The sequence below is a fragment of the Cricetulus griseus genome, chromosome 6, assembly GCF_003668045.3.
Source record: "Cricetulus griseus strain 17A/GY chromosome 6, alternate assembly CriGri-PICRH-1.0, whole genome shotgun sequence".
In the NCBI taxonomy this organism is placed as follows: Eukaryota; Metazoa; Chordata; class Mammalia; order Rodentia; family Cricetidae; genus Cricetulus; species Cricetulus griseus.
The window spans coordinates 95,721,364-95,748,740 of record NC_048599.1 but is presented as its reverse complement, the minus strand read 5'-3'; the positions used below and the strand labels follow the sequence as shown (position 1 = coordinate 95,748,740).

Here is a 27,377-nt window from a genome sequence, read left to right as displayed (position 1 = left end):
AAACCAGAAACCAAATATAGATGGTTGCCTACAAGGAATAAAAGGGAGGAAATAAGAAGAACATGGGAAGAGGTGGGGGTTTTGATTTTCTTTTAAAAGCATGCTTTGTCCTACGTACTAGAACTGTATGAAGAAATCACTGTAAATGATGAGAAGAAATAAAGTTGTATATAAATAGACATAAAATCAATTACATTTCTGTCATTATATGGGGAAGAACCCAGTCATTATTTCTGAAATGTATCTTTAATGGGTGTGGCCAGAGAAAGAACTATCCTCAGATGGTGACAGCCTCTCAGAAGGTATATTTTCCACATTGTCACTGCTACTGTCACTAGTCACAGGGCTGAGGAAGTGGGTCAATGTGTTTTGTAACATATCTGACTAAGGAAGAAGAAAGATGGATATGGAAAGGGGAGAAACAAGGAAGATCACTGAAGAGCCAGCTACATGGGAACTGGAAAACAAAATAAACCTTTGACTTCTGGTAACTATTACTTTTGTTGCAAGAACCTAGAATATGAGATGACAGGGGAAGTGCTTCTGTGTATGTGTTTGTCTTATTGGATAATAAATAAAGTACTGTTTGGCCAATGAGGTAGCAAGTTAGACATGACTAGGAGTTAAGAAGGATTCTGGGAAAGGTAGTAAAGAAGTGGTGATCCAGGCAGAAAGTGACATAGAAGGGAGACTCATATATAATCAAGGGCAAGAAGGAAGTCATCCCTTCTCTCTTCCTCCTGGTCTCTGCTCTGGAGTCACCATGTGATCTGCCGGCAAGAGAGGGCACCAGTGGAAGGTGTCCTCTATAAGATGAGTCTTATAAAATATATAGATTAATGATAATTAAGACTGAGCAAGCATATGAGAAATCCTAGTCATTGGCCAAGCAGCATTTTTACCTAATATAAGTTTCTGTGTGTCACCTGGGACCTTAACATGATGGTGGGAGGAACTTGGGAGGCCTGGCGTTAAGCACCCACATGGAGCCTACGTGGTGGTGTGGCTCCAGCTTGGGAAGAACAGCTAACATTTTGGTTTCTCAATATCAGTTTTCACTCGAAGAAACTAGAAATGTTAAGAAATTTGCTTCCATGGACTGGGGCAAGAAAGGTAGCCACAAAGTCTATGAATTACTCAGCTTTCTGTTGCTGTTACAAGTGCTTGATGGAATCAACTTGCACAGTTTACTTTGACTCACGTTTCAGGAGGTTTAGGTCCACAGTCACATTATCCCACATTTACACAGTGTGTCGTGGTAAGGGCACATAGCAGAGGAATCTCATTTAACTCAGGGCCAAGTACAAAAGGAAAGCTTAGAAAGACAGACCAAGGTTCCACAATCCCATTGATGACATGCCCCCAGGGACCTGAAACTTCCCACTGGACCCCACCTCTTAACACTTACACTTCCATATGGCACCAAGCTTTAATATATGGGTTCCTGGGAAACATCCCACAGCCAAACCAAAGCAGCAAAATATCTCACGATACCCTCAAGTAAGCGAGTATACAGAAATTTTGAGAAGTGGACTAAAACAACAGAGGGTCCAGCTTCAGAGGTGGGGCAAACTTACCTTTAGACCCAAAAGATTTCATACCATTTCCAAACAATTTGCACAGCAAGAGAGTTTACTTACCCAGCATTATTCCCTGTCTAGAGAATCCTTTATTCTGCTGCAGTCACATCCCAATGCATGTAGGCTGGTTTCTTTCTTTCTCTTCCTTTCTACCTCCCCATCCCTCCCTTTCTCTTCCTCTCTCTCCCTCTCCATCTTCCTTCCTTCCTTTCTGCCCTCCCTCCCCACTTCCCTTCTTCCCTCTGCTATCACTCCCCTCTGTTGATGTTATGACATGAAGAGAAGTAGCCCGAGAAACTGAGTGAGAGGAGAACCAGCCTGCAGTAGATACTACAAAGGACCCAGAAACAACACAAGCAGGCTTTGCTTGTCTCTTCTCTTTTTCGGGAAGAAACCAGTGTATGCAACTAATAGTAGAAACATAAAATTTATGTTTTCAGGACATGTAATTTTCCACTTGAAAATGATTTTTTAAATGAACTAAAATTGATGCTTTTTATTTTATATATAGGTATCCCCCCCTAATGTTGATAACTGGTTAATTTGAGTACTAATTGCACAATGCTGAGGCATGTTATCTATTGAAAAATTTCCAGCTATCTGCCTCAAACAACAACAGATCCATTCACAAAAGATTGTAACAAAATTCCTGAAGGTGCATGTAATAGCTGCATAAACATCACACAATTATGTTGGCATCTATGGTACTCTAATGAATGCCAGGGGGCAATAACAACTTGTTTCCTGGTAGGAAATATTATTTATTTCTGTTTGTACATATTGTAGGCTTGTCATTTTGTTACTTTTTACTTCATGTATTTCCCACACAAAGCTGGCAGTCTATTTTAGCCTCATCCAAGTGTTAATTCAACTTTGAATCTCTCCTATGTGTAGGCTTAAGACATTGGAAGCAGGTTGGGGAAGCTCTGTTAAAGGTAGGAACCTAATAATTAGTCACAGACCAGTGTTTTTATGTGTGCTTTTCCAATGCTTCTAAGTTAGCATTAAAGAAACTGCTGTCTTGTGTCCCATAGTACCTGTGCATTTCACCTGGAGATATTTGAGGACTCTCAATACTGATTCATAATGACAGAGTTACTTCAGTATTGGGGCAGGAAGTATAATATTACTACTGATGCCAAATTCTGTCTGTTCTATGACTCCACAGTTCTGAATTGCATTGTTTAGAACAGAACACTGGAGATGGAGTGTCTTCAATGAAGATGACACTGATGCTTCTGCCAAGTGCCTGGCATCTATTGGGTAGGGGGTAAAATACTAACTGTGCAGTAACTGTGATACGTGGAAGTGTGGAGGAGCACAGATCATGTCCTACCAGAAGAGGAAGTGGCCTGAGCTGATGACCTGTGCCATTACAAGATGGCACTGGGAGGAAGCTATGGAGACCAGGCTTCAAGTGTTTACTAAGAAAAACAATTGGCTGCCCAAACTCACACCAGATGAGGTTATCACACTAGCAGACAGTGCCCAATCGGAATAGGACACTAGATACATAATAGGAATACCTTTAAGATTACTGGGTAATACTTTTCCCACCCTGCGGTTTTTTACTTTAAGAGGCTTTGCTTTATTAAACAATAAATGAGATTTTGCTTGACTTGACTCCCTGTTGCCTCTGATTGTCTCTGGATTTCAGGGAGGCTGCAAGAAGGGTGAACAGAGCACTCTACCCTCTCTGACCTCGACCCAGGGGTCCCTCAGAGACCCCAACATTGAAGTACTACTGTAGCTTAATTAGAAGAAAGGGCAAACATGTGGTGTACAGTCTTAGGAGGAAGAAGGGGGAAAGATGTCAGTATGTGCTGGAAAGAAAAGGTATCATTCAAAGCTAGCCAATGCTGTTTTCAGAAAAACCTGTCTCACTAGCAAAGCCAGGTAAAAGTAAGGTCTTTGGACTAACGTGTGAAACAAGAATGATTTTATTCTCAAAGAGGACACCCTAAGAAGATAAACCTCCCGGGACACAGGTTTGATCCAATGGCAAACTGGAGTAAATGACTCATTTTTGATGGGGAACTCCAGTTTAACACTCCAGAGAAATGGCTCAGTGCATGAGGTGTCACCTTGTAGGTATGGGAATGTGAGTTCGATCTCTACAACCCATGGAAAAATGTCAGGTGTGGTGACACATAAGCCTCTCCTTGGGTAGGCAAAGATAGCTGGAGTCCTGGAACATACTGGCCAGCCATTCTAGCCAAATTGGTGACTTCAAAGCCAATGAGAGACCTTGGTTCAAAGGAGATAGGCAATGTAGACAGTGTTCCTGTTGATGACACCCTTAGTCTTCTGGCCTCCATATTCAATACACACACATTAGAAATAGGATTTTGGGCCTTTAAAAACACTTTTGCATCATTTTACTTTTCTTGTGGACAGACTAAGAAATGATAGCCATTATAATTAATTCAATTTCATTGTGTATTGTCATTGTTTCAATTCCTCAAGCCTCACAACAAAACTCACAAGTGATTTTGCTCCTATATTTCTATGGGAATATATTTATAGTTCTTAATGCTATTAGGAGGATTTAATGAGATAATTCAGAAAAGTTGCTTACAAAGTATGTGGCATATAGTAACTGCTTAATAAATGTCAGTCATTATCATTAGTCTGAGTTTTAAAATAATGACTCTCTGATATTCAGTTAAGAAGTGATGTTAACTAATTCATTTAACAGCATGAAAACTTAATTCAACATTTTACTGGAAACATTTAGAGGATATTCATTTAGCACTCTGAATCTAATCACATAGCAAAACCTGACAAAGACTACCTAAATTGTTTCTTCAAGAAGAAGTTGAATTATACAAAAGATACTGTCACCAAGACTTCTTCCTTGAGAACAATTTGACATTGATATTCTCTAAAATGAATATGCTCTTCAGCTTTTATTCTCAAGATACTCTGTCAATGAGTGAAGCAAGAATATAATTTTCTTGTATAATACAGCAATTAATTTTTTCAATATAATTATAATCAATTACATACAAAAACACATCCCTCCCTTAGGATAAAAATGCCACAGAGAGTGTTAAGAAGCCTCAGAAAGACTGCTGAGATCTTTCATCTCCAGTATAAATAGAACCGACTGTTTCTAAAGAACTAATTCTAGCTTCCTATCAGCTGAAAGGGCAGTGGCTGTGGGAGATGGAGTTAAAAGGAACTAGAAGGAGCCCCTCAGTACAGTCTGTCTGTCTCTACCAGCAGAAACTAGAATAGCGAGAAAGGCTTCAGAAACAAGCAATGGCCCCATGTGATTGAAGGATCGATGTTGGTTAGCCTTTAAGAACATATAAAACGCCGGGTGTTGGTGGTGCATGCCTTTAATCCCAACACTCGGGAGGCAGAGGCAGGCAGATCTCTGTGAGTTCGAGGCCAGCCTGGTCTCCAGAGTGAGTGCCAGGATAGGCTCCAAAGCTACACAGAGAAACCCTGTCTTGAAAAAAAAAAAAGAACATATAAAACAAGAGTGTACATGTTCTATATTCTGCCTGTCTGTAAAGGCATCTTTGGAATAGTGTGTATGAGTTTCCATATGTACACTAATGAAACTGAGTTGTTTGAAGCTGCCAATACCCATACTTCTTGCTCCCAGCAACACATCAGATTAACGAGAGTCTCTATTCTGTATTCTCAGCTTGAGCTTGTTCTATCATATGAAGTTCTTGGGGGTCTAATGCTATGGTTTGCTGTGTTTACAGACTGATGCTACTCAATTTTCACACTACTGATTGCTAGAATGGAAACAATTCAAAATGTGAAACTAGCATGTTGTTAGTTTAAGATAAACTAAAACTCTTCTCTTGCCTTATTAGCAAAAACTACATGATTGCCCTGCTTTCTGTTTAGAACAATTACGACAAAATTGGAGTTTTGAGTGGACTTTTCTTTTGATAAGACAATAATTCCTGAAGAGTTAAGTGGTATTGGTAGTTGTTCAGAATTTAATAAAGATGAACTTCACCATTCTCAATGCCCACTTTAGGAAACAATAGAAAATTCAAGAGAAATAAACATAACCAAAGTGTTTATTTTAAAACCCATTTTCAATTTTTGGTAAAATATAGATTTTCTATTTGCAAGTTCGATTGTAAGAAATACTGTATATAAAGTTCTTGAAAGAGCAAAAATTTAAATACACTTCCAATGAATAGCTTCAGTAAATTACTACGTCAATGCTAAGAATAGTACTGCTATCATACAGACAGTCTTGGGGTAGGGTTGCCGCCCATACACATTTGGGTATTCAGACTCTGAAACTTCTGTGTGCCTGAGCTGCCATGGGAGGCTGTGGTGTGCTGATAGGCTGCCATCACAGTGATGAGGCACTGGAGATTTTCAAGTGTTTTTGTTCTGGATGATAGGTTCAACTAAAGGTGTACTCAGAACCACTAAACAAAAGAACACAGCAGTTAGCTGGAGTGTGAGCAGCTGATGTAGAATGTGCACAAGGGAAGCGGGGGCAGAAACCATGTGGTGACATTCCAAAGGCCTGACTTTTAAGCTACTGCAGGAGGTGGGCATCACATGATTTTACTAGACAGAGTACCTCACATGGAATTAGGCTTTGGTGTTAGTGTAGAAATAAGAAAGTTACTATAATCCTCAGTTTCTACATGTGTTTATTATGTACACTTACGGCAAAAACATTTAAAAGCAATATATAAGATTTTACTGTCCAGTGGATCATTAGTCTTTTGTTTCTTTTCCTGGCACCTCAAAAGACACCTATACTTCAAATGTAACACCTTTACACATTAAAAGCCTTGTCCCTAAACAGATCAATTATTGCCAACTAATGTTGTGTATAGCCAAATGCCTACCACTAGCATTATTTTAACAGAAAACTGTTGGTTTAAAAGTGATCATTATGAGTATCCTGAATTTGATCCTCACGACCTGCACAATGGAAGAAGAGTACTGAGTAATCTTTTAACTTGTCCTCTGACCTCTGCACACCCACCATGACACATGCATCCATGAGGTTTGCACACACATGCACACACAAATGAATGTAAATGTAAACTTTAAGTAATCTTTATGATATCAACTTCTCATGTTTCCTTCTAGGTACATGATAACTCAGAATATCAAAATAAACCTTTATATTATTTACTCTCCAGCTAAGACAATTTTTCCTGGTTAATTTAATCAAGCGTGTGTGTGTGTGTGTGTGTGTGTGTGTGTGTGTGTGTGTGTGTGTGTGTGTCTATGATTTGCTTATGCAGGATATTGTAAGCACTAAACAAAACAGTTTTAAGAAACAATGCTTATTTGTTTTTCATTTTTTTCCCAAAGAGAATACTAAAAGAAGATCAACCCCATGGACATGGATTTCAGGTAATAGTAAACAAAGGGAAATTATTCCTCTTAGGAATAAAACTAGATATTTAAATACTATTTCCATTTTCTTTATGCTTTGTATCTGAAAGCTTATTTCAGCTATTACAATAGTATTTCAGGCTATACTGCAACAACAAAACAAATAAAATAAATATGACTCATTTATATTTTGCTGCCTTGTGAAATTAGCATTTAGATATGAAACTGAACAGTAATGGCATCAAAACTAAATCTCCCCAATATGTGCTAAAAATACCATTACTTGTTTCTATTAATTGAAACAGATTAACAAGCCGTAAATAGATCAACAAAATCCAGCAGGCATGTTCTGTAAGACTTCTACCTTTGGTTCCTTCCTTCTGAATTTTTCTTCTCAGGTTTTTATTTTATATTTTATTACATAAATGCCCTTGTGGTTTTATCTTTAGTCTTATGCCTCTATTCCTATAATGGTTGGTTTTCTTCACTTCCTCACAAACTGCTCTCAAAGTGCTTGGAACTTCATCCTCTCCAGAGGAAGAGAAACCTTATAACACATCCATCCCTAATGTGCCCAAATCAGGAGGACATCTTCCCTTGGAGCCAATCAGAGCCCTGATTCCACTCTACCTATTCATTTTTCAAGTTACTTAGTAGACATTTTTAGAGATTTTCACTTTTAAAAATGTCTTATTCTTGGTTCTATAGGTTTCAGTCAATTAGGCAGGTCCAAAATATCACCAGTGAGACTGTCTGAGGTGCATACTAGAAGGCCCAAGGATATTCATTCAAACCTAGATTACAATCTCTAGGAAAAAGCTTGGATCAGGGTCCAATGATACTTTCAAATCACCATTACTAGGAAACTCAAATCTGTAAAAATAGAATTGTGTCCTAATGGGATAAGAACGGACATATCTAGCATATACACATACTATGTTTAAAGCTGTGCATATTTATCTTTGTATCACAGGTACCCTTTTAAAGTCAGAAAACCCTATGTTAGACAACTTTTGACATGATGACAATTGCAGAAAAAAAAAAAAACACCTTTAATTCCTGTATCAATGATTATGCTTTGCCTAAGTTTGTTTTCTGTCTTCATTGCACATTTGATCTATTTTTAAAACAGCATATTGTCTTAACTGTTTCCAGGGCAAGAAAAATTTGAGGAGTACATATCCTTTTTTAATTTTCTTTATTATTTTTACTATGTTGTAGCTGTGGGGGTTTCAGTTGGGGGCAAAGCAGGGGCAGTTTGTGCATTTGAGTGCAGATCTCAGCAGAGGCCAGATGAAGCTGTAGTTTCAGGCAGTTGTAAGCCTGCTGGTGTGGATGCTGGGAACTGAACTCAAGTTATCTTCAAAACAGTCCATGCTCTTAACTACCGAGCCATCTCTCTAACCCCACATATTTCCTCTTTTTGCTTTTGGTTTTCTGTTTGTTTGCAACACACAGCACAGAGTCTGGTACATAATGTGTGTTGTATGAATGAATCATATTGCCTACTGGTTATAAAATTAAGACAGCTTTTCTATGACTGAAGTTGAAAAGGAAGCCGGGCAGACACCTGAAATTCTAGCTATGAGGAGGCTCTGAAGGGAAGACATGAGTTCAAGGTTAGCTTGAGCTGTGCATAGCTTGTCTCAAAAACACAAATAAAATAAAGTTAAAAGATTCTGTGCTTTACTAGGCTCAGAAAATAGGGTCAAGAGTGAAATTAATTGACTTTTAGATAAAAAGAAAAAGGGCTCTTTTATATTTATAAACCTGTAATTATTTAGTCAATGTTAATTAGTTTTCAAATCTCAAGTATTTGATACTGCTTTCTTCCTCCAACTACTGCCAATTTTCCCATAAAAATTATCACATCTTATTCCTTGCTCAGATTCCAAGTATAATTGTTCATATTTATAAATAACACAGGGACAGAACTATATAAAACCGTAATTGTTAGATTAATTAAGACTAGAGGACCACCCACTTGAGCCCTGAATGTCTCCATGTTTTTCTCCTTGGAAAAATACAAGGAGGGAGGTGTAAGTGCTGGCAATAAAGAAAAAAAATTCTACTTTGCTCAATCAAGACAAAACTCCAAATAATTTTTACTTCAATGCCATTTTTTAAGAAGGCTTGTTTTTACTAGCAGACCCAGTTAGAAGTAAGGACTTTGTCCTTGGAATTAAAATATGGTTGTCTAATACTTACCTGAATGTTACATACATTTTTTATATGCAAAATTTCTGTCACCTCCCAAACTTCCCACAGACAAAAAAAAAAAAAAAATCCTCTTTAAATGAGGGATACTGGGCAGGTGTATAAGGAAAGAGCAATCGATCTCTGCCAAAATGGAAGCCACTGTGTCAGAGGCAGAAATGGTGGGTGTTAAGACAGAGAGACCTAACTCCAAGGAAAGATCACAAGGCATTGGGCAACAGACCTTAGCCCTCTGCCTGGAAGGGACACGGGTTTCCACCACTCATGGAAGAGGATTGGAGCCAACTGATTTCATTCTCAGATGACAAAAGGTTTAATGAATACTTAAATTATACAGGTTGGAAAAAAGGGGGGGTCCATTAGATTGTAAGCTGGAAAAGGGAGATCCTATATGATATAACTGGCAGACATCTAGAGATGATCCAGACTGTCTCCTATGGGACAAGAAGCCAAGCATCCCCTACAGGACATTCTGGGTCCCTGGATGCAGAGATAGAGCAGATGCTTCTTTAGGTTCTTTCATTGTCATCAGAGGCTTTCAACACTTCTGGGATGCATTAGTTGGTTTTAGAAGTCAATCTATTTACTTTCAATGAGCAAAGTAATTCTGCAGTCCAGAAGAAAGCCGGAGGAAATGACCCTATATATTTCACGGTTTCCTACTCTTATCTAAATCAAAAGTTCAAAGTGAGATCCCCAGAGGATGTTTGGCAAAGATGCACAGTTTATTCATCTCTGTAATTTGAGTAGATTTTTAACCCTAGATCAAGCTAAAACATCCATTAAACTAAATATTTGGACAGTATTTTCAAGGGTATTTTGTTTGGATTTTGACAAGTCTCTCTATTCCTATAAAATTGCTTTTACCAAAATGAGGTTTACTCAGACATCCTCTGCTTACTTGCTGTTGACTTTATGGGTGAGATATATTGGCTTTGCCCCAGTCAGCTCTTCATAAGCCCTCTGGGAGATTTCTCAGACCTCAGAACAAGGAAGAGGTTCACTCTCCTAAGTAAATGACACATTCTTAATTTATTGACTATCCAGGCCTTTTGAATACCTACTCATGTTAATACATTTAATTGAAATCTTTTGGGAGAATTTTAAAATAACAGCTTTGAAAAAATAACACATTACAATGAATTCCTTCTAGTTATGAACACATGTTTTGTTTGTTTGTTTATAGAGAGATGAACCAAACACTGGCCTGTGTATGTTCCCGTCCTCTTGAAAGGCAGGTCCTCTAAAGATCCCAAAGGAGCTGCTAAAAAGGCAGTCTCTCCAGGGCTCAAAGCAGTCACTTCAGCTCATCGGCTATAAGCAAATGCTTAGCAGCTATCCACCACAGGCCAGTGTGTGCCAAATGATATTCCAGATCAGTGCTGCTGGGGTTGGGAGCTCCTGATGTCACCATGATCTGCTTTCTGTCCGGTATCCAACACTGTCATCCAACCCCAAACTGCAACAAATACTCCGGCTACTTCTCCACTGCTCAACATGATAAAATATTTAAAATGGGTCAGTGGGGAAATAATCTCTAATCTCCAAATGAGACATTTTAATTAGGTAAGTTCTATGCATTTGAAGTGCATGATATTGAAGACTTTAGCATCCAGAATGTAAAAATGTCACTTCAAAAATTCAAACACAAAAAGTCCAGTACTTAACATACCCTCATGAACACACTCAGACATTAACCTTCAGAAAAATCTACCCCAAGCTAGACAACTCCCAATGAGTAAAATGTATAGCATATTATGGATTATCATTTTTTTAAAAAAATCTATTTTCAAATTCCTGACACATAAATGTACTTTGCTAGCAGTGTGTGGTGAGGAGGCAAATTAGTTCTAAAACAAGCTCAAGAGAAATGTGAGCTAGTACAACAAAGATAATTCTAAAAGTAACTCACAGGGCTGGGAAGGTGTCAGCAGAAAAGGTACTTGCCCTGGAAACCCGACCACCAGAGTTCAATCCCCAGTATCCACATGAAGGTGGGAAGATAGAAACAAGTCCATGTATGCGCTATGGCATATGCATCCACATGTATGTACCACGATGCACACACATATAGAAATAAAAATTTTAAAACACAATTCAATTATTTTAAAACTTATTAGGGAGCTGGAGGGATGGCTCAGTGGTCAAGATAACTTGAGGTTTGGTCCCCAGCACCCACAAGGCAACTCACAACTCTCTGTAACTGCGGTTCCAGGAGATTCACTGTCTCTTGTGACTTCTATGGGCACTTCATGTACATGGTGTACAGATACACATGCAGGCAAAGCACCCGTACATATAATAAAATAAATATCTGTCTTAATTAGAATTACCAAAACTTAACAAGTGTATCTATTCAAAAGTTAGAGTTCATTTTATAAGATCAGGATTATTCAGACAACAGTACTATTGAAAACCTAAAGATAATACCTTTTATGGACACTTGGGCAAGAATCCTTTAACAAAGTTGTACCAAATTAATTCAATGGCATATTAAAAGAATTATATGCTGTGATAAAATGAGATTTATTCTTGATTGCAAGGATAGTTAAACACAATTATCAATCATTGTACTATGTCAATCATATCAACAAAATAAAGGGGAAATTATATGATTTTCTTAGCTGACTTTATGGAAACCATCTGACAAGATACAAGATCCCCACATAATTGAAGAGACTAGAAACAAAAAAGGGATACTCACAGCACAATCAAATGTTTCTTTTGCCCAGAAAAATAACTAGTAACTTGTGATTTTAAACTTTAATTTTATGTGTATGGGTGTTTGGCCTGCATGGATGTCTGTGAACCATGTGCATGCCTGGTTCTCATGGAGTCCAGAAGAGGGCCTCAGGAATCATGGACCAGGAGTTACAGATGATTGTGAGCCACTGTGTGACCTCTGAGCCACCTCAACAGTCCCTGACATGAGATGTAGCTCACCTATATCAAGGAAGCCCATGTTTACTAAAAATTTCTGTGGTGAGTACTTACCTTCCAGAATTTTCTTGAACTCTCTGAACCATATGTCACAGTGGTCTTCACTCAGGTTAATAAGATCAAGGGTAGAGTCCTTTAGTTTGTTTTGTTGCTCCTTCAAGCATATGAAAAGGGTGATACCCAAGAGAGTGCCTTTGCCTGGGTGCTTCACAGAACAGCGCCTCTTCAGCCTCACAGAGAATATGTCTTCAAGTTCTATGGACTCTTCTCTGCCCAGCAGATGACACTCGGAACCACCTAAAAAGAAATTAATTTCAGCCAAAACCATTGCTTCTACATTTTGAGTGTATGAAGAATATCTGAAACTCACAGAACTTTAATCACTTGGAATTATGGTTTTGCTTTTTTTTTTTTTAACCTCTGTCCCTGCAAAAATTAGAAATTGGAGAGATGAAAAGTTAGGTCAATTTTTCCGAGGATAATGCAAAACTGAAATGCAGGGCACAGAGTCCCTGTCACACAAGGCTTATGACCTTCAGAATCTTAAAACCATCCAATGTATAAACAAATATACAAATATCTATAGACAAAGCAACATTTTAGTAACAAACTAGCATCAGAACAGTGATTCCTAATAATGAAAAAATGAAAACCACTGACTTTGCTTAGTGACATGAGTCTATGATGACTTGTTAAAGTAAAAGAAACACATATTATCTCTAAAGTCACAAATGTGCATATGGCATGAAAGCAGAAAACAACTATTTAGGGGGAAGCAGGGGACAGCAAGAAGATGGTAGAGGGCATGGAGGGAAGAGAGTGGGAGGTAATAAATGAGAATATATATATATATATATATATATATATATATATATATATGACTTTGCATGCTAGCTTTAAATTTTATTTAAAAATAAAAGATACATGGTGTTGGAGATGTGTCTCAGAACTTAACACCCTTTGGTGTTCTTCTAGAGGATTCACAGCTCCTTAACTCCACTTCCAGGAGCTCCCAGACCCTGTTCTGGCAGCTGGGAACATCAGGCTTACTTGCAGTTCCTATACATATATATGTAGGCATGACACCCCTACACATAAAGTAAAAATAAATATTTTTTAAAATTAAAAGTACACATTTTATAAAGATATTTTAAAAATCATGGCATGGAATTTTAATGTTTGTCTCTGACCATGGGTCAGAAAATAATTGTGGTAAAGGAGCACTTACAGTAGAAGTGATATATACTTTGAAACTAAACTATGTCCGACTGTAAAGAATGGCAGAGACTATCTTTACCTTCCACTTGAAACAATTAGAATGCACACAAGGATGTCCCTTAGAGTGGACACAGTAAGCTACAGTGTCTGGCAGGATTTCCAGCCCACAGGACAGGTGGAACTGCTGTAGGGGTTCCTGTGGTCACCCTCTCGGTTGAACTGGAATCGGTGCTCCATAAAGGCCAAGCTGATCACAGTTCACAGGGACCTCACTGCATTAGAGAAAGCTGTAGAGAACTACATAAGCACAGAGCTCTGCCTTGAGCCGAGAACTGCTTGGCACTGTGCATACGGCCTAGTGAGAAAGAACTAGTTACCAGAAAGACTAAGTTCACAAGCCTCAGAAATCACCCAGATGTCCCTACCACCTGCAGTGGTAGAACAGGGGTATTCATGGGGAATGGGAGACAGCATTTAAAAGGGTGTCTCATCAGTGATGGGCTAAAGGCTCCTGTAGCTCTCCTAACAAGGCTGAAAAGCAAGCCTCTGAGGGATCACACTGTTCCACGTAATTTAAAACACGTGGGGGTATTCATGGGGACATTAAAACATCCAGCATCTCCATCAGCCAACCCCATATACAAAGAGGCATGTATGTGTGTGTGTGCATATATGACCCAGGATAAGAGGAAAAATTAGGAGTGCTAACACATAGGAAGGGCAGGAATGCTGAGACAGCAAAAGGCAGAGAAAGGATCTCTTTCAGTGGTGTCAGGAGTTTCTGAAGCCTGGGAAGAAACTTTCCTGTGAAGATGGATGTCGGGTGTTGTCTTCAGGTTTAATCACCAAGACTTCCTTAAAAGCTTCATCAAGGACTGTGGCCTCCTCTCTTAACCAAAAAGTAGAGCCTGACTGCCCACTGAACACATGGAAGCTCCTGAGGGGAGGGTGGAAGAGGAGGAGGAAAAAGAGGAGGAGGAGAAGGAGGAGGAGGAGGAGGAGGAGGAGAGGAGGAGAGGAGGAGGAGGAGGAGGAGAAGGAGGAGGAGGAGGAGGAGGAGGAGGAGGAGGAGAAGAAGAAGAAGAAGAAGAAGAAGAAGAAGAAGAAGAAGAAGAAGAAGAAGAAGAAGAAGAAGAAGAAGAAGAAGAAGAAAATCCCTTTTCACAATTAGGCAACAGGAGGATCAGGTGAACCCAAAGCCCATTTTTCAAACCTGTCACTCTTAGACGGCTCAGGTTTCAGACCTGGCTGCAATCTAGTGATCTAATCTTTCAGCGAATTAGGAATCAACATGCTCACAGTATCAGTTCCATGGCCTTTTCTCTGAGCGTCCAGACATTATGTGTCATAGAAAGTAAGACCACCACATTGATGTCACCACCCAAACTGATCAATAGAGTGAACCTGTTTGACCCAAATGCCTTACCAGTGTGTCATTCACACTTTTCTACATACACTCATCAAATAACCTTCTTCACTCAGGTGGACTTTTCTCTAGTACACACTTTTCAAACTACTAGTCTCAGGATGGATTTTAGCACATAAATAAAATCAAAGGACCTTGCATAACTTTCATTTCTGTATGCTATATGTATCTGCATGTACTGTTTGGGAAATTTTTAAAAAATAGAAATTTTAGGCCAGGCATTGGTGGCACATGCCTTTAATCCCAGCACTTGGGGTTGGGGGGCAGAAACAGGTGGATCTCTGTGAGTTTAGGCCAGCCTGGACTACAGAGTGAGTGCCAGGATAGATAGGCTCCTAAGCTACACCTGTCTTGAAAAAAGAAACCCTGTCTTGAAAAAAAAAAAAAAAGGGAAAAATTTAAAAGTACACAAATATAAAAAAATGCCTATTGTCACCTTTGCTATTCTTGATTCTCCAGATCTTCTGGCTAACTGCTTAGGAAATAAAAGACATAACTGGCAATGAAGGAAAAAGGAGAACTCAAACTCTAATTATGGGCTATAGCACAAAGTATTTGTAAGATTCTGAAGAATCAACTTAATCATTAGACCTACTGAAAAAATGCAGACAAATATGTCTATATTCAAGAAGACATAATAGGAAAAAGAAATCCCATACAAATTAGCATATTACACCTTTGAAGTTAGCAACAATTGACGCTGGAACTGAATGAGGAAGGGAAGCCATTCAAAATTTACTGAAAGACAAACTAAATAATTGGAGATCACTAAGTTCCAAGATTTCATATCTCAAATGTCTATTAGATTGTAGAATCTCACTTCAAGAACATTTATCATACAACTTCAACCAAAATCTTAATAGAAATTTTTATATTTGGATGAGCAAGGAACTAACTCAAATGATTTACAAGTTCTCTTTAAGTTACAAACGTGTATTAGCTAGAAAAGGGTTCTACAAACAATGAAGAGGATTGCTGCCCTGGCAGGTATAATTTACAAAATTGCAATAATTTCAATTCTAGAAACAGAAACAAGTGGACCCAGAGAAACATGTCTGAGCATTTGAAAATTCACTAATGTGACAATGGTGGGATCTAAACTAAGTGGAAATGAGTGAAAGAAACGTGATTGAGAACTCACTAATCATTTTAAGAGACAAAGCCCTATTCTCATAACTTACAGCAATATTTCTAGATTAGAAATTTACATAACCTAAAGTTTGAAATGTGTCAATTATACTAAGACAGTCAGACAGAAAGATTAAGTTTCCTGGCCTAAAAGCTATTTAATCATTTCAAAAGTCCTAAAAATTCATAAAGAAAAGTCACAAAGACAGCAAAGGCCAGAGTTATTTTCAAGACTTTCATGGAAAAGTACACAAAAGTCTTAAGCAGGCATTCCACAAAAGAAGGAATGCAAATCGATCAACAAACACATGAAAAAGTTCAACCTAATTAGTAATAAAAGAAATTCAAATTTAAACAACAAGACACCACTCTTTGCCTTTTAGATTGGCATGGGATCAAAATTAAGTGGTGGGGATGGTATAGCTACAGGGAAGCAGTCTCAGTGCTGGAGAGTATGCACAAATGGTGGCTGCCGGGGAACATGTCAGGAGTATGTATCAAAAGATTTTCAAATGTTAATTGCAGCAGTACTCATAATAGAGAAACTATCTGAGGCCACAGTAGTGTCCTTCAATTGGAAGATGGTAGATTAAATCATGATTACCTTCTTTAGCTCTTAAGTGAACAAGTGTCATTGGTGCATTCCCATCCAGAAATCCATTGACATTAAGAAGAATGAATGCTTGCCGATAAAAATGAATTACACAGTTGTTTGTATGTCGTGTGTGTGTGTGTGTGTTATTGATCCCACTTACATAAAACTCAGAGAGAACCCAGGAAATAGCCACAGAAAATATCTAACACGAGTCACCTTTTCAGAGAGATAAGATCAGGAACATGAGGTTGAGTTTTTCCTGTAAATCTTCATTAGCTTTGGCTTCCAGTAAACAGCAGTACATGTAATTTTAAATGTAGAAAATGAAAAAACTGGGGGCATGATGGCTCAGTAGGGAAAGAGGCTTGCCACCAAGGCTGACAACAACTTCTGAGAAACTTCTGAAAACTGTCCTCTGACCTCTACCTGACACCCTCAAACATGCACCCCGAAGAAGGGAGGGAGGGAGCGAAAATGCTTTTGTATGCATGGTTTTGATTCAGGAATTTATTTTCAAGAATTTATTTCAAAAAAATAAATATAAACACAACTGAAGTAAAGGATAGCTCACCCAAGCATTGTTAGCTAAAACTTTGAAACAACCGAAATGTGTAATAACAGTAAGTGGGTTTCATGAAACATTGATATAGCAAAAGACTATAGCACAATTACAATTTAGCATCCTGAGTAGAAAGGGGTCCAAAAAAGCATGTTAGAATTCTGGGCACTTGCTTTTATCTTAAGGCTTAGGCCTAATGTTTTGTCGTCAAAGTATACAGTGCTCAGCTGTACCTTTTCATTTGTTGAAGTTTGTAAGCTATAAGCAAAAGTTTTGCTGGCTCTGGGTGATGATGGAACACCAGCCTCTTAGATTTGAGGTTAATGAAGGTCTCCCCACATTCCCCGTGGAAAGCCCTCGGGCTAGCCTCAGGAAAGGCTAAAGTTCTGGAGATTATCTGATGGGATAAACTGAAAATCTTAGGTCATTATCTCTCCTTAACCTCCACTCCCAGACACGCTTTGGACACTCTCAGGTTTTACAAATATTTATAGCACACGTGAGGAAAAGAGAACAAAGGAAAACAAACGGTGTTGCAAGAAGAAGTTGCAATTCTATCAAGATTGACTACCTGCTGCATCTCTGTGAGGATTGTTTTAAGAATGCCTTGGATTCCTTTTATTCTGCAAATGATTCAGTACAAGGCTTTTGAAAATAAGGAAGCTATTGTAAGTGCTGAACAAAAGGGTTGGATCTTAAATCTCTGCTTGGATTTCCTTCTCCTAAGGGGCTAGGCTGATTCACCCTGGCCACTCCTGGGACAGTATCAGTTTCTGACACAAGGAAAGCAAATGTTTTCATAATTTCATGGGAAAGCCATATTTCCATGAAGAACCTGACACAACCAGACTGTAAAGAAGAGTTCAAAGTGGTGGCAGCAGCAGCACTGATTTCTTGGCCTGGGTTTTAAATACAGCTTTACTTCCAGCTTCAGGATAAGTGGTACCTTTGTTGGGGAAAACTCTGGAGTCAGACTTTATTTATAATTCATATTTGACATCACGAGATAGAAACACAGAGATGATCTACAGAGGCATTGCTTTCAGACTACTAATGTTAGCACCTCACAGACCAAGTACAGCTCTGCTTGGTGGCATGTGGCTTATTATTTGAAATCTATTGGCTCGTTAGGATCGTATTGGTTGTTGCTAGTCGCTTCAGAACACTAACTGTCCTCTCACATTACTTACAGAGATACTGGGACCATCTGTTCCTGCAAGGGATTTAAGTATGCGTCTATTGGATAGCATGCTATTTATTTAATTCAGTACCCACTTCCTATTGTATCTTCTTGGGGGGAGGGGGAGCCAATTTAATTACAGGAATAAAGATAACCTTTCCTGGCAGGTTACCCTGTCACCATGAGAGCAAAGCAGGACCTGCTCAAAGTGGGTTACAGTGGCGAATAAGGAGAGCAAAGCCAATGATACTTAAGGATATTGAGCACAGGTTTGACAAAAATAGGACAGTGAGTGGCACTTTTAAAAATATTACTGTAAGCCCAGGGCTTGTCTGCATCAATCTTGGCACATCTGCCTGATGCGGACCGTAAACAGGATTAAAGCTGGGTTTATCTGCCTGGTGCTAATTGTGCTCTCAGTTCCCGCACATGTCCACTTTAGAAAAAAAAAAAAAAAGCCTGCTGGATAGATGGCTCCCACACAACACCCTGAACACACTGAACACACACACGGTGCATTAGATGGTTAGGCAATGTAATGCCTAACAGGTTTTTTTTTTTTTTTTTTTTTTTTTTTTTTTTTTTTTTTTTTGGCTCTTCAGAATTACTTATCTAATCCCCTAATTAAAAATACAAAATTCTGTTTGAATACACCACATACTGAGATAAATCTGTGAAGCAAGGGACCAATAAATTTGAATACACTCTAATTGTAAGAAGAAAACACAACGTAATTGTTAATAATCAGGTTAAACTAGGGTTTAGACAAATAGGGCCGATCCTGTAGTTGACTGGAAACCTACCTCAATGTTTTGCTCTCCTAGAGAATGTGGCAAAGCATTTGTTAGCAGAGATACTCAAACTCCTAAACCCACATGCATAGCAAAATGGAGATATGGAGAACCAGCATTCTTGTCTAGCAAAACAATTTAGAAACTTTCATCTTGTTTTGAAAGACAGAAATTTCCAATATACTACCATTCTCACATTTTTTTACTATATCAAATTTAATATTAATGATGATTTTCTGCTTATGGATTTCATCCATTTATTTGTTTCTGTCATGTGTAAGCACCTCAAATACGTTTCTTAAGAACATTCCAGGCTATAAGGACATTTTTTGCATCAAGTTCACAACGAGCTAAGGAAAAGTCAAGAAAATGTAAATATTATCCTGTTAGTTGGGGTTTTAAATACAGATTAAAATGCCAGTTCTTTATTCAGAATAATGCCCACAATGTAAAAAATGAAATAATCAAAAACACAATCTATATTTAATTATCACAAAATTGGCATTAGAATATAATAGTATTGGTAAAAACAAAATAGGCCATGATTCCAATCCCACACAATCTTTTATGCTAAAGCTATTTATTTGTTGATACAGAGTGTATTCATGTTCCAGATACCTTAGCCAGTTCTAAGAAATCAGTTTTCTCTAAGTCTCTGCAACTTGGGAATATTTAAATTTTCTTGACCTTTCATTAGTTTACTTTGACCTTGATGTAAAAATGCCTTTGCATCCTCAAATGTTCAAACTTTTAAAAGACATTTGAGGTGCTTAGACTTACAGGATGCACAGGTGCAACTGAATGTCTATGCTATTAAAGATGGCAGTTCTCCATTGCCTGCCTTGTTGACATCTATACTTTGTAAAACCAATAATGGCTACATACCTGCTTTTGGAAAAGCTACAGACAAGACCATTCAATTTGACTAATAATCACTTTCATTCCCCAAAGAAAACTGTGTTTGAATTTTTAAATCCCATATGCCAAGTATACATAAAGCCCCACTGTCACAAGCAAAAGTGACTGTTCTCTTTAAGAAAACCCCACATGCTACTTGATATGCTGCTGACCTTCCCATTTATCATGGAGCACCATGTCTATGTAAACGACCAACTGACTAGGAATGTGTCTCAGTGGGTAGAATGCTTGCTTAGCATGCATGAAGTGTTCCCTGGGTTTGGCCACAGCAACACATGATCGGGTGTCATAGTAGACATTTGTAATCCCAACAACTGGGAGATGGAGGCAGTGGGATCAGAAATTAAAGGTTATCTTTGGCAACATTAAGAGGTCAAGGCCAGACTGAGCAAAAGACCTGCTTATAAGAAAGGCTGATGGCATCTGGCCATAGCTATTTGCCTAGTATTCTCTGGAAAATGAACAAAAATAGCCAAAGAAAACTATGAAAAGTGCTGTCTATAATAAAATACAAGACTTTTCTTTTTTTGGAAAATCATGATTGTCTAGAAGATGTATGTTCTGTAGTGGGCTTTACAGCTTATCTTCATAATGGAATTTTCTGGAGAGACTGGCAAGGATTATTAATACATTTGACTTTTAAAAAGTAATCTACAATAAAATATATTACTGTCCTAAAACCATAGCACAGGATTCCAGTTTTCCAAATGGTCATTTTATAAAAATCAAACATGAACAATTGGTCTGTTCCAGTAGCAGAATGAGATAAATTTATTGAAATCATTCAGATTCCACATTGTAACTCATCTTTAAGAAGTCAGTACTTGATGTGTTTTGCTATGGCTCCGGAGTGACGGATACAGGGAATACACTCTTTTCCTTTCCTACACCTGAATGAAGTCAGCTTTTCCTATGCACATCAATCAAAACAAATATTCACAACAGACTGAAGAAGTAAAGGGAGACAACAACTCATTTCCTATTCTGCCAGACATTAAAGAGATCCCCAAAACTGTGAGATAGTGAAAACAGTAGCACTACTATTGTGTTGTTTGGAGAAATGTCTTAAATAATTAAATATGCGTGTTATTTATATTAACAAGAGTAAGCTTACTACTATCATATTTTTTTCATGTGATGCCTGGGATCCAATCTAGGGCCTTCTATATGTAAGGCAAACACTGCACTGCTGAGTTATAGCCCCAGGACTTCAATTAATATTTCAAAATATCTTTAATTTATAACATAACAAAAATCAGTGGGTATAACTTATATAAATAACATCTCTTGGTGGTTTTCAATAATTTAACTTTGTCCCAAATCACAGGTTGAGAACCCTTGGTATATATTTAGAAGACACAACCTAAAGAACATGCTTTTACCTTTTGTCACCTGGTACCAAATAACTACATTGTTAGTGTTATCATTTTGGATTATATAGGTTTCTTTTATATATAGGAATCTGATGACCTATAATAATACTTCAAGTTATTTCACATTTATAGCATGACTTTATGCAACATGGTCAGGCTTTGTCATTCCTTCAGGAAGGGCACTTCTGCTGGGATGGATCATTTATTACCTACCTGATTGTCTTCCTATCTTTCTATTTATATTCTTTCCTATGTCACTTCCATCTCTATCCCTTAAGAGAAACACTGACAAATCCAAGAGTGGAAGGTGCTACAAATGACACTCAGAGAAGATATAAAATTGATGGTTTTACTCTAATCTCATAACCAAGCTAATTCTTTGGCCTTATCAGCTCACATATGTTCGTCATGTTGTACATGCTGTTGCTGGTATCACACTAGATACCTGTCTTATGGACTCTCTGCGACCCTCAAGGAAACTCACGCTGCTAGTATGTTCACGAATATCCTCATCTATGCTTTCTGTATCCTCATACTTCACTTGGTGCTTCAAAAATAGGTCTGAATTTTTAGTACAGTCATAGCAATTAAGTGACTCCTAATCACACTATATACGTGTCCATTTTTTATATACTTTGCTCCTTCATTTGCTGGCAGAGGGAAAGGCCTTCTTGACTCTAGTCTCTTCAAATATTAACCAACTCTCAAAGCCCATTATTCCCAGGACTGTCCTTCATTGCCGAGTCCCTCTGAATCCTACAGTGCAGAACTACTCAATAGGCACATACCAGAAATTACTGGTAGCATTCCACTCGTTTTCTGTACTTTTTTTCCACATTAGTCAAATGATTCAAAATTTATGTCATAGTTATAGCTAAGTTAGAATGCAGAAGCTTAGGACAAGCACAAGAGCTTTACTATTTTGTTTCATGTATTTGAACATTTACTATATTACAGATATTTCTTTCCTATATTAAAGTATTATTATTTTTGTAGTTGGACATTATGGACAACCATCTGAGAACAGATTTCCTGGGTTTGTGCCCTTGTAATGGGAAGACATTGGGTTATGCCACACTTTGGCTACTTCAGATCAACAGCCAGGAAGCAAAGAGATCATCTGGACAGAAAGCCAGCTGTCCTATACCAAAAATCCTGTCACCCCACTGTCCTCCTGTGACCCACCTTCCTCCAATTAGACCACACCTCCCAAAAGTTTCATAGCCTCCCACACAGTGTCACCACCTGGTAACCAAGTGTTGAAACACATGTGCCCATGAGTACATTTTACCCTTAAATTCTAGTGGGTTCTGAGGAAGGAGGTTTGAAGAAGGGCTTGGATCTTAGCTAAGACACTTCCATTCCACAGTCCAACCCAACTCACCTTTACTCTTTCTGGAAGACCCCAAGGTCAGTCATACCTTCTTTGCTTTCAACTATAGCATCACTGTCAAACAATGTGATACTAGTGAAAGTGAGTTGTCCCTTGGTCTCACAGTGATGATATCATATAGCCTTTTACACTATCCAAAGGGTCCTACTAGTTAAAAGCACTGAGAGAATTGATTTATCACCCCTTTCATGTAGTTTCACCTTTAATACTCTCATTTGAGACTAGGAAGTTATCAGAATAACTAGATATTCACTTCCAGCCAAAGACTCCTCCCAAGCAGATCTGAGTTGTTGGAAGGCATCAGACCCATTGTCAGAGAGAGAGTTTTTATTTTTATTTTATTTTTTGTTGTTGTTGTTGTTGTTTCCTAGAGGACAGGACTAAGAACCAAAAAGGTGGTGTTCATCTATGGACCAAAACAATGAGGAGCAGGATGCCAAAATCCTGACCATGAGTTAAAGGCTAGAAAAAGAGGCATAAGCAGGCTTCTGAGACCTGCTCTTAGGAGCCACTCTTACTAATGCTGAGGCAAAACTGTGGGTAAATGGAACATTGTGTAGCTAAGGTTGTGGAAGACAGGAAGACTGAAGAGAAATTAGAGATTTCCAGAAGCTACATACATTGAACACCCAAAGCAAATAGAAAATTCACATAATCCATGATCATATAAGATATTTGTAAATATATATTTACTATCTTAATAGTATTTGCAAGCCTAAGATGTATGGAAACAAAGGCAAGGGAGAAATAATTGGATTATTGCTTATTATGTTATTTTTTTAATCCAACTTAATATCCAAGGCAAAGTTCATGTTTATCTTTGATATGCTAAGCATTTGCATGATGCCATCTTTTATTTCATTTCTACCATTGAAAGCTTATCAATGACAAATGCATTTGAGTTTTGATTTATTTCTGACTTTAAAAAAGTCAAGTAAATGCAATGTGAACGAGTCATTAAAGAACAATGACCAGAAAATTATCTGTAAAATGTAGTCAAATTCACTAACTCAATTATTTTCTATTTCAATTGGTTTCAACCTAAGAAAATTGTAAGAAAAAAATACTATTTAACAAAGTAAATATATATTAATAAAAACTTTAAGATAAACTTCATACATTAAGCTAAAATTGGTATAATCTAGGCTCTTACCTACATGAAACATGTTACCCACATTTGAAATAAAATCACAGTTTAAAAATATTTCAGAACAAAACTAAAGGTCAATTTTTTTTCTTTAAAAGTGCTGAAAGAATTTAATGAGTCTAGTAGTAAAAGTAAGTTTGATGTTTTCATCTTAATCCTACATGTATGGTATATACAATGTGTTACTCATTAAAAATGACTTTAAAATGGTTTTTACGGCAAGTCTTTTATATAATCTTTATTACACAGCACAAGAAGCTAACACTATAGAAGCAAAAGAGCACTGCTTGATAATGTGAAATGTTTTAAAGGAAGCAAGCACTCTAGATCACATATTGTAGATGTTTAGCTGGGCTATGTAGCAAGTGATGAACATAAAATGGCTTATAGGGTTTCAGCAAGCCATCTTCTCCTCTGGGCTGCAAGACTACTGTCAGTTTTTTTAGAAAGATAAATTTGATATCAATACGATGTGACACAACTGCATCAAACCTTAATTTCACTCACAGTGAGAAGTCACAGGATTAAATAACACTGTGCAGTCTTTTAGAAAAGTTTATTGCTTCCAGATGGATTCAAGTTTCCTTTCAGCCCTGATTACATCTAATATGCACAGGGTGCCAACATTATAAAGGACAGAGTCAAAAATATCATTTATATAGATAGCAAGGGGCCGGTGGAGGAGCTCTGTTTTCCAAATAGGTTCCAGGACTCAAGTCTTGACTACTTTAAATAAATAATAATAAACATTAAAATTTTTAAAATGTTATATTATTTAACTGTCTAGAATAAGGGCTTTTCTATGAAAAAGACAAAAAGAAGAAAACCACAAATCTTCAGTAAAGTAACCATAAAATGACTCCTAGCTCAAGCTGCATGCTCTTTCCCCCATGTGGGGTTGTGCCATGTGTCACACCGCATGGGGCTTGCTACCAAGATGCCCACCTGTGCCTGTATGGCTAAAGCAGCTTTCATTTCACTAACAAGAATAATACTAAATATAAGTCATTGCAATCCAAAATAGTGCCTTCAAAATACTGACCTCCCATTAAAATCGGGAAATCAACTTGCCACTTAGTATTTGGTTTTACTTTCTTATGTAATAATTACACTCATGTTTGCTTACATCTCCCTAAAACAAAGTGCTCTCCCATAATGTGAAATAAGGTACAAAGTTGCAAAAATAAATAAATTGATGATAGACAGATATAGATAGATAGATAGATAGATAGATAGATAGATAGATAGATAGATAGATAGATAGATAGATTAAAGTGGATCCTCTCTAGCTAGTCCTTGAGAAGCAGGCAAAGAAAAGAGAACTTCTGTTTGAAGAGGGACTTTAGCCATTAGATCAGGAGACATTCTCAAAAATAGAGCAAAACTATAACATTTCCACTCTTCTACCTGTCTTACGATGCTTAAATTGTTCTGAGAAAGTGCTCTGCAAGTACTGAAGTCATCTGACTATAAAAGACAAACAATTTATTATGTGTCCTCAAAACAAATTAGCAATTCAAATCCAACTATGGTCCTGAAGCTACATGAAAGAGAAAAAGTATAATTTCTACAAGTACAAAATTTTTTTTCTGACTGGAGAAAGAAGAGTGATTTTTATTGTAATTGATCCTTATGTCTAACTCTCTCCTATGAATTATCAGTGGAAACAAGACAAATAGCCCTGTGATAACTTATTATCTTCATTTTCTTTAGAGAGAGTAAATTTCTTGATGTAGGGGATACAAATGAATGTTAAGATGTCAAGTGAGGATTAAATTGCTATCAGATGTGATTTACAGTCACATGTCAAATCAATAACAGATCAATAAGAGAATTCAACTGGATACATTACAAGGCACTAGAAGACATAATGCATGAGTCATTCACCGACATAAAACTCATTAAGTATTTCTGATATTCTTAATAAGTGCTTGCTTAACTGCCACCAATCAAATAGTACTTGTTTGCAATAATGGTGAGCTATCCTTAAACTGGTCACACCATCTTCAACAAAACACCATATTCAAGTGAAAAATGATTTTTGTGTGTTTATGCATGTATATTGGATGTGCACATGTTTGCTTATGAACACAGATACTTATGTATGTGTGTATATGCTTGTTTGTGTGCCTGTTTGTGTGTCTGTGTGTGTGCTTGTGAATGCTTATATGTGTGTGTAGGCCAAAGGACAACCTTGGGTGTCATTCCTCAGGAGTTGTCCTCCTTGTCGTTGTTGAGACACAGTCTCTCCCTAGAACCCAATGCTTGCCATTTAGGATAGGCTGGTGGCCTAGGCTCTAGAGATTCTCTCATCTCTATTTCCCCACTGCATGGATTACAAGCATAGGCCATTATGTCCAGATTTTTTATATTAGTCCTGGGCATAAAACTCAGGTCCTCACACTTGTGCAGCATGCACTTTACAGACTAAGCCTCCATCCCCAGGTCTAGAGTTTTACTGTTTTAAAACTAACTTTAAATTATTGGGTTAGGAGAAGTACACATGGTAGACCAAATATCCAGAGATGCTTGAAACAAGTATTACAGAAATCCTCAATTTTGTAAGCACTTTACAGGCTGAAATCTCAGCCTGTAAAACCGCCTAGACTGGGTAATGTTAATGTTTCATTTGAAAATACTAATATTTGATTATAAGATGCTATCATGGGCCAGTTATGTTAGATGCCATATTAGCAAGCATTTGAATTTTACTTCACCGATAGCTCTATGGGTTTCCTGATGAAGCAAAAGTCCTGTGTGGAAAGCACATTTTCGGCTCTTTCTGAAGAGTCAAGATGTGGCAGATGCTAGTGAGAAAGGGATAGGGAGACACAGCATGCAAACAGAAAGGCCAGAAGCTGGCACATGACAAAGGAGTATGTGGGCTATACTAACGGCCTGGGATTTTATCCTCAGGAAGCAGAAGAATTATGCAATCTGGTGCACAATTTTAAAGTAACACCTAGTGGCTTCATAGAAAATACACTGGTAAGAATATAACTAGAGAGAGATGAGTCATGGCAATGACACAGGACTCCACAGTGTCTGACAGTTGTGTGGAGTGAAAAAGAAAGAGCTGGAGTTAGGTATTCTCCAATTGGTTTTAGATTAGGTAACTAGAAGGATGAAATCCTTGCTTACCGAAGTGGCAAAATTCACAGAAATGCACCTTTGCAGGTTACAGGAGAAGTGGAGTTTTTGTCGCAGAAAAAAGTAAGTCTGAGAAGTCTATTCGAAATTAGGGAGGCTGTTAGTCCATATTATTCTTGAGTGTTTTGCATAACTTGTTTATTTATATAATGGTTAGCTTATATAAGTGATGAAGGAGTTTAGGTGTGAATTAGGTAATGAATTGTCCAATCCAGATTTAAAGAATTCATACTAATTGAGGTTCTCTCTTCTCAAATGACTTTAGCTTGCTGTCAAGTTGACTAAATACATACATACATACATACATACATACATACATACATACATACATACATTCATACATAATAAGCAAACATTAACCAGGACAATCATTCAAACTCAATCATCTCAAAAGGTTTCTGTAAGGTTTCTTCACTGGG

The 27,377-nt window shown here is 37.6% G+C and overlaps 1 protein-coding gene across 1 annotated transcript in view; it reads right to left on the bottom strand.

Moving 5' to 3' along the window:
• Cerkl (ceramide kinase like) overlaps positions 1–27,377 on the bottom strand; it is a 103,668-nt gene that overhangs the window by 57,000 nt on the left and 19,291 nt on the right. Inside the window, 1 exon segment of the mRNA XM_027420085.2 lies at positions 12,135–12,377. Within this exon segment, the coding sequence (XP_027275886.1) occupies positions 12,135–12,377 (243 nt within the window).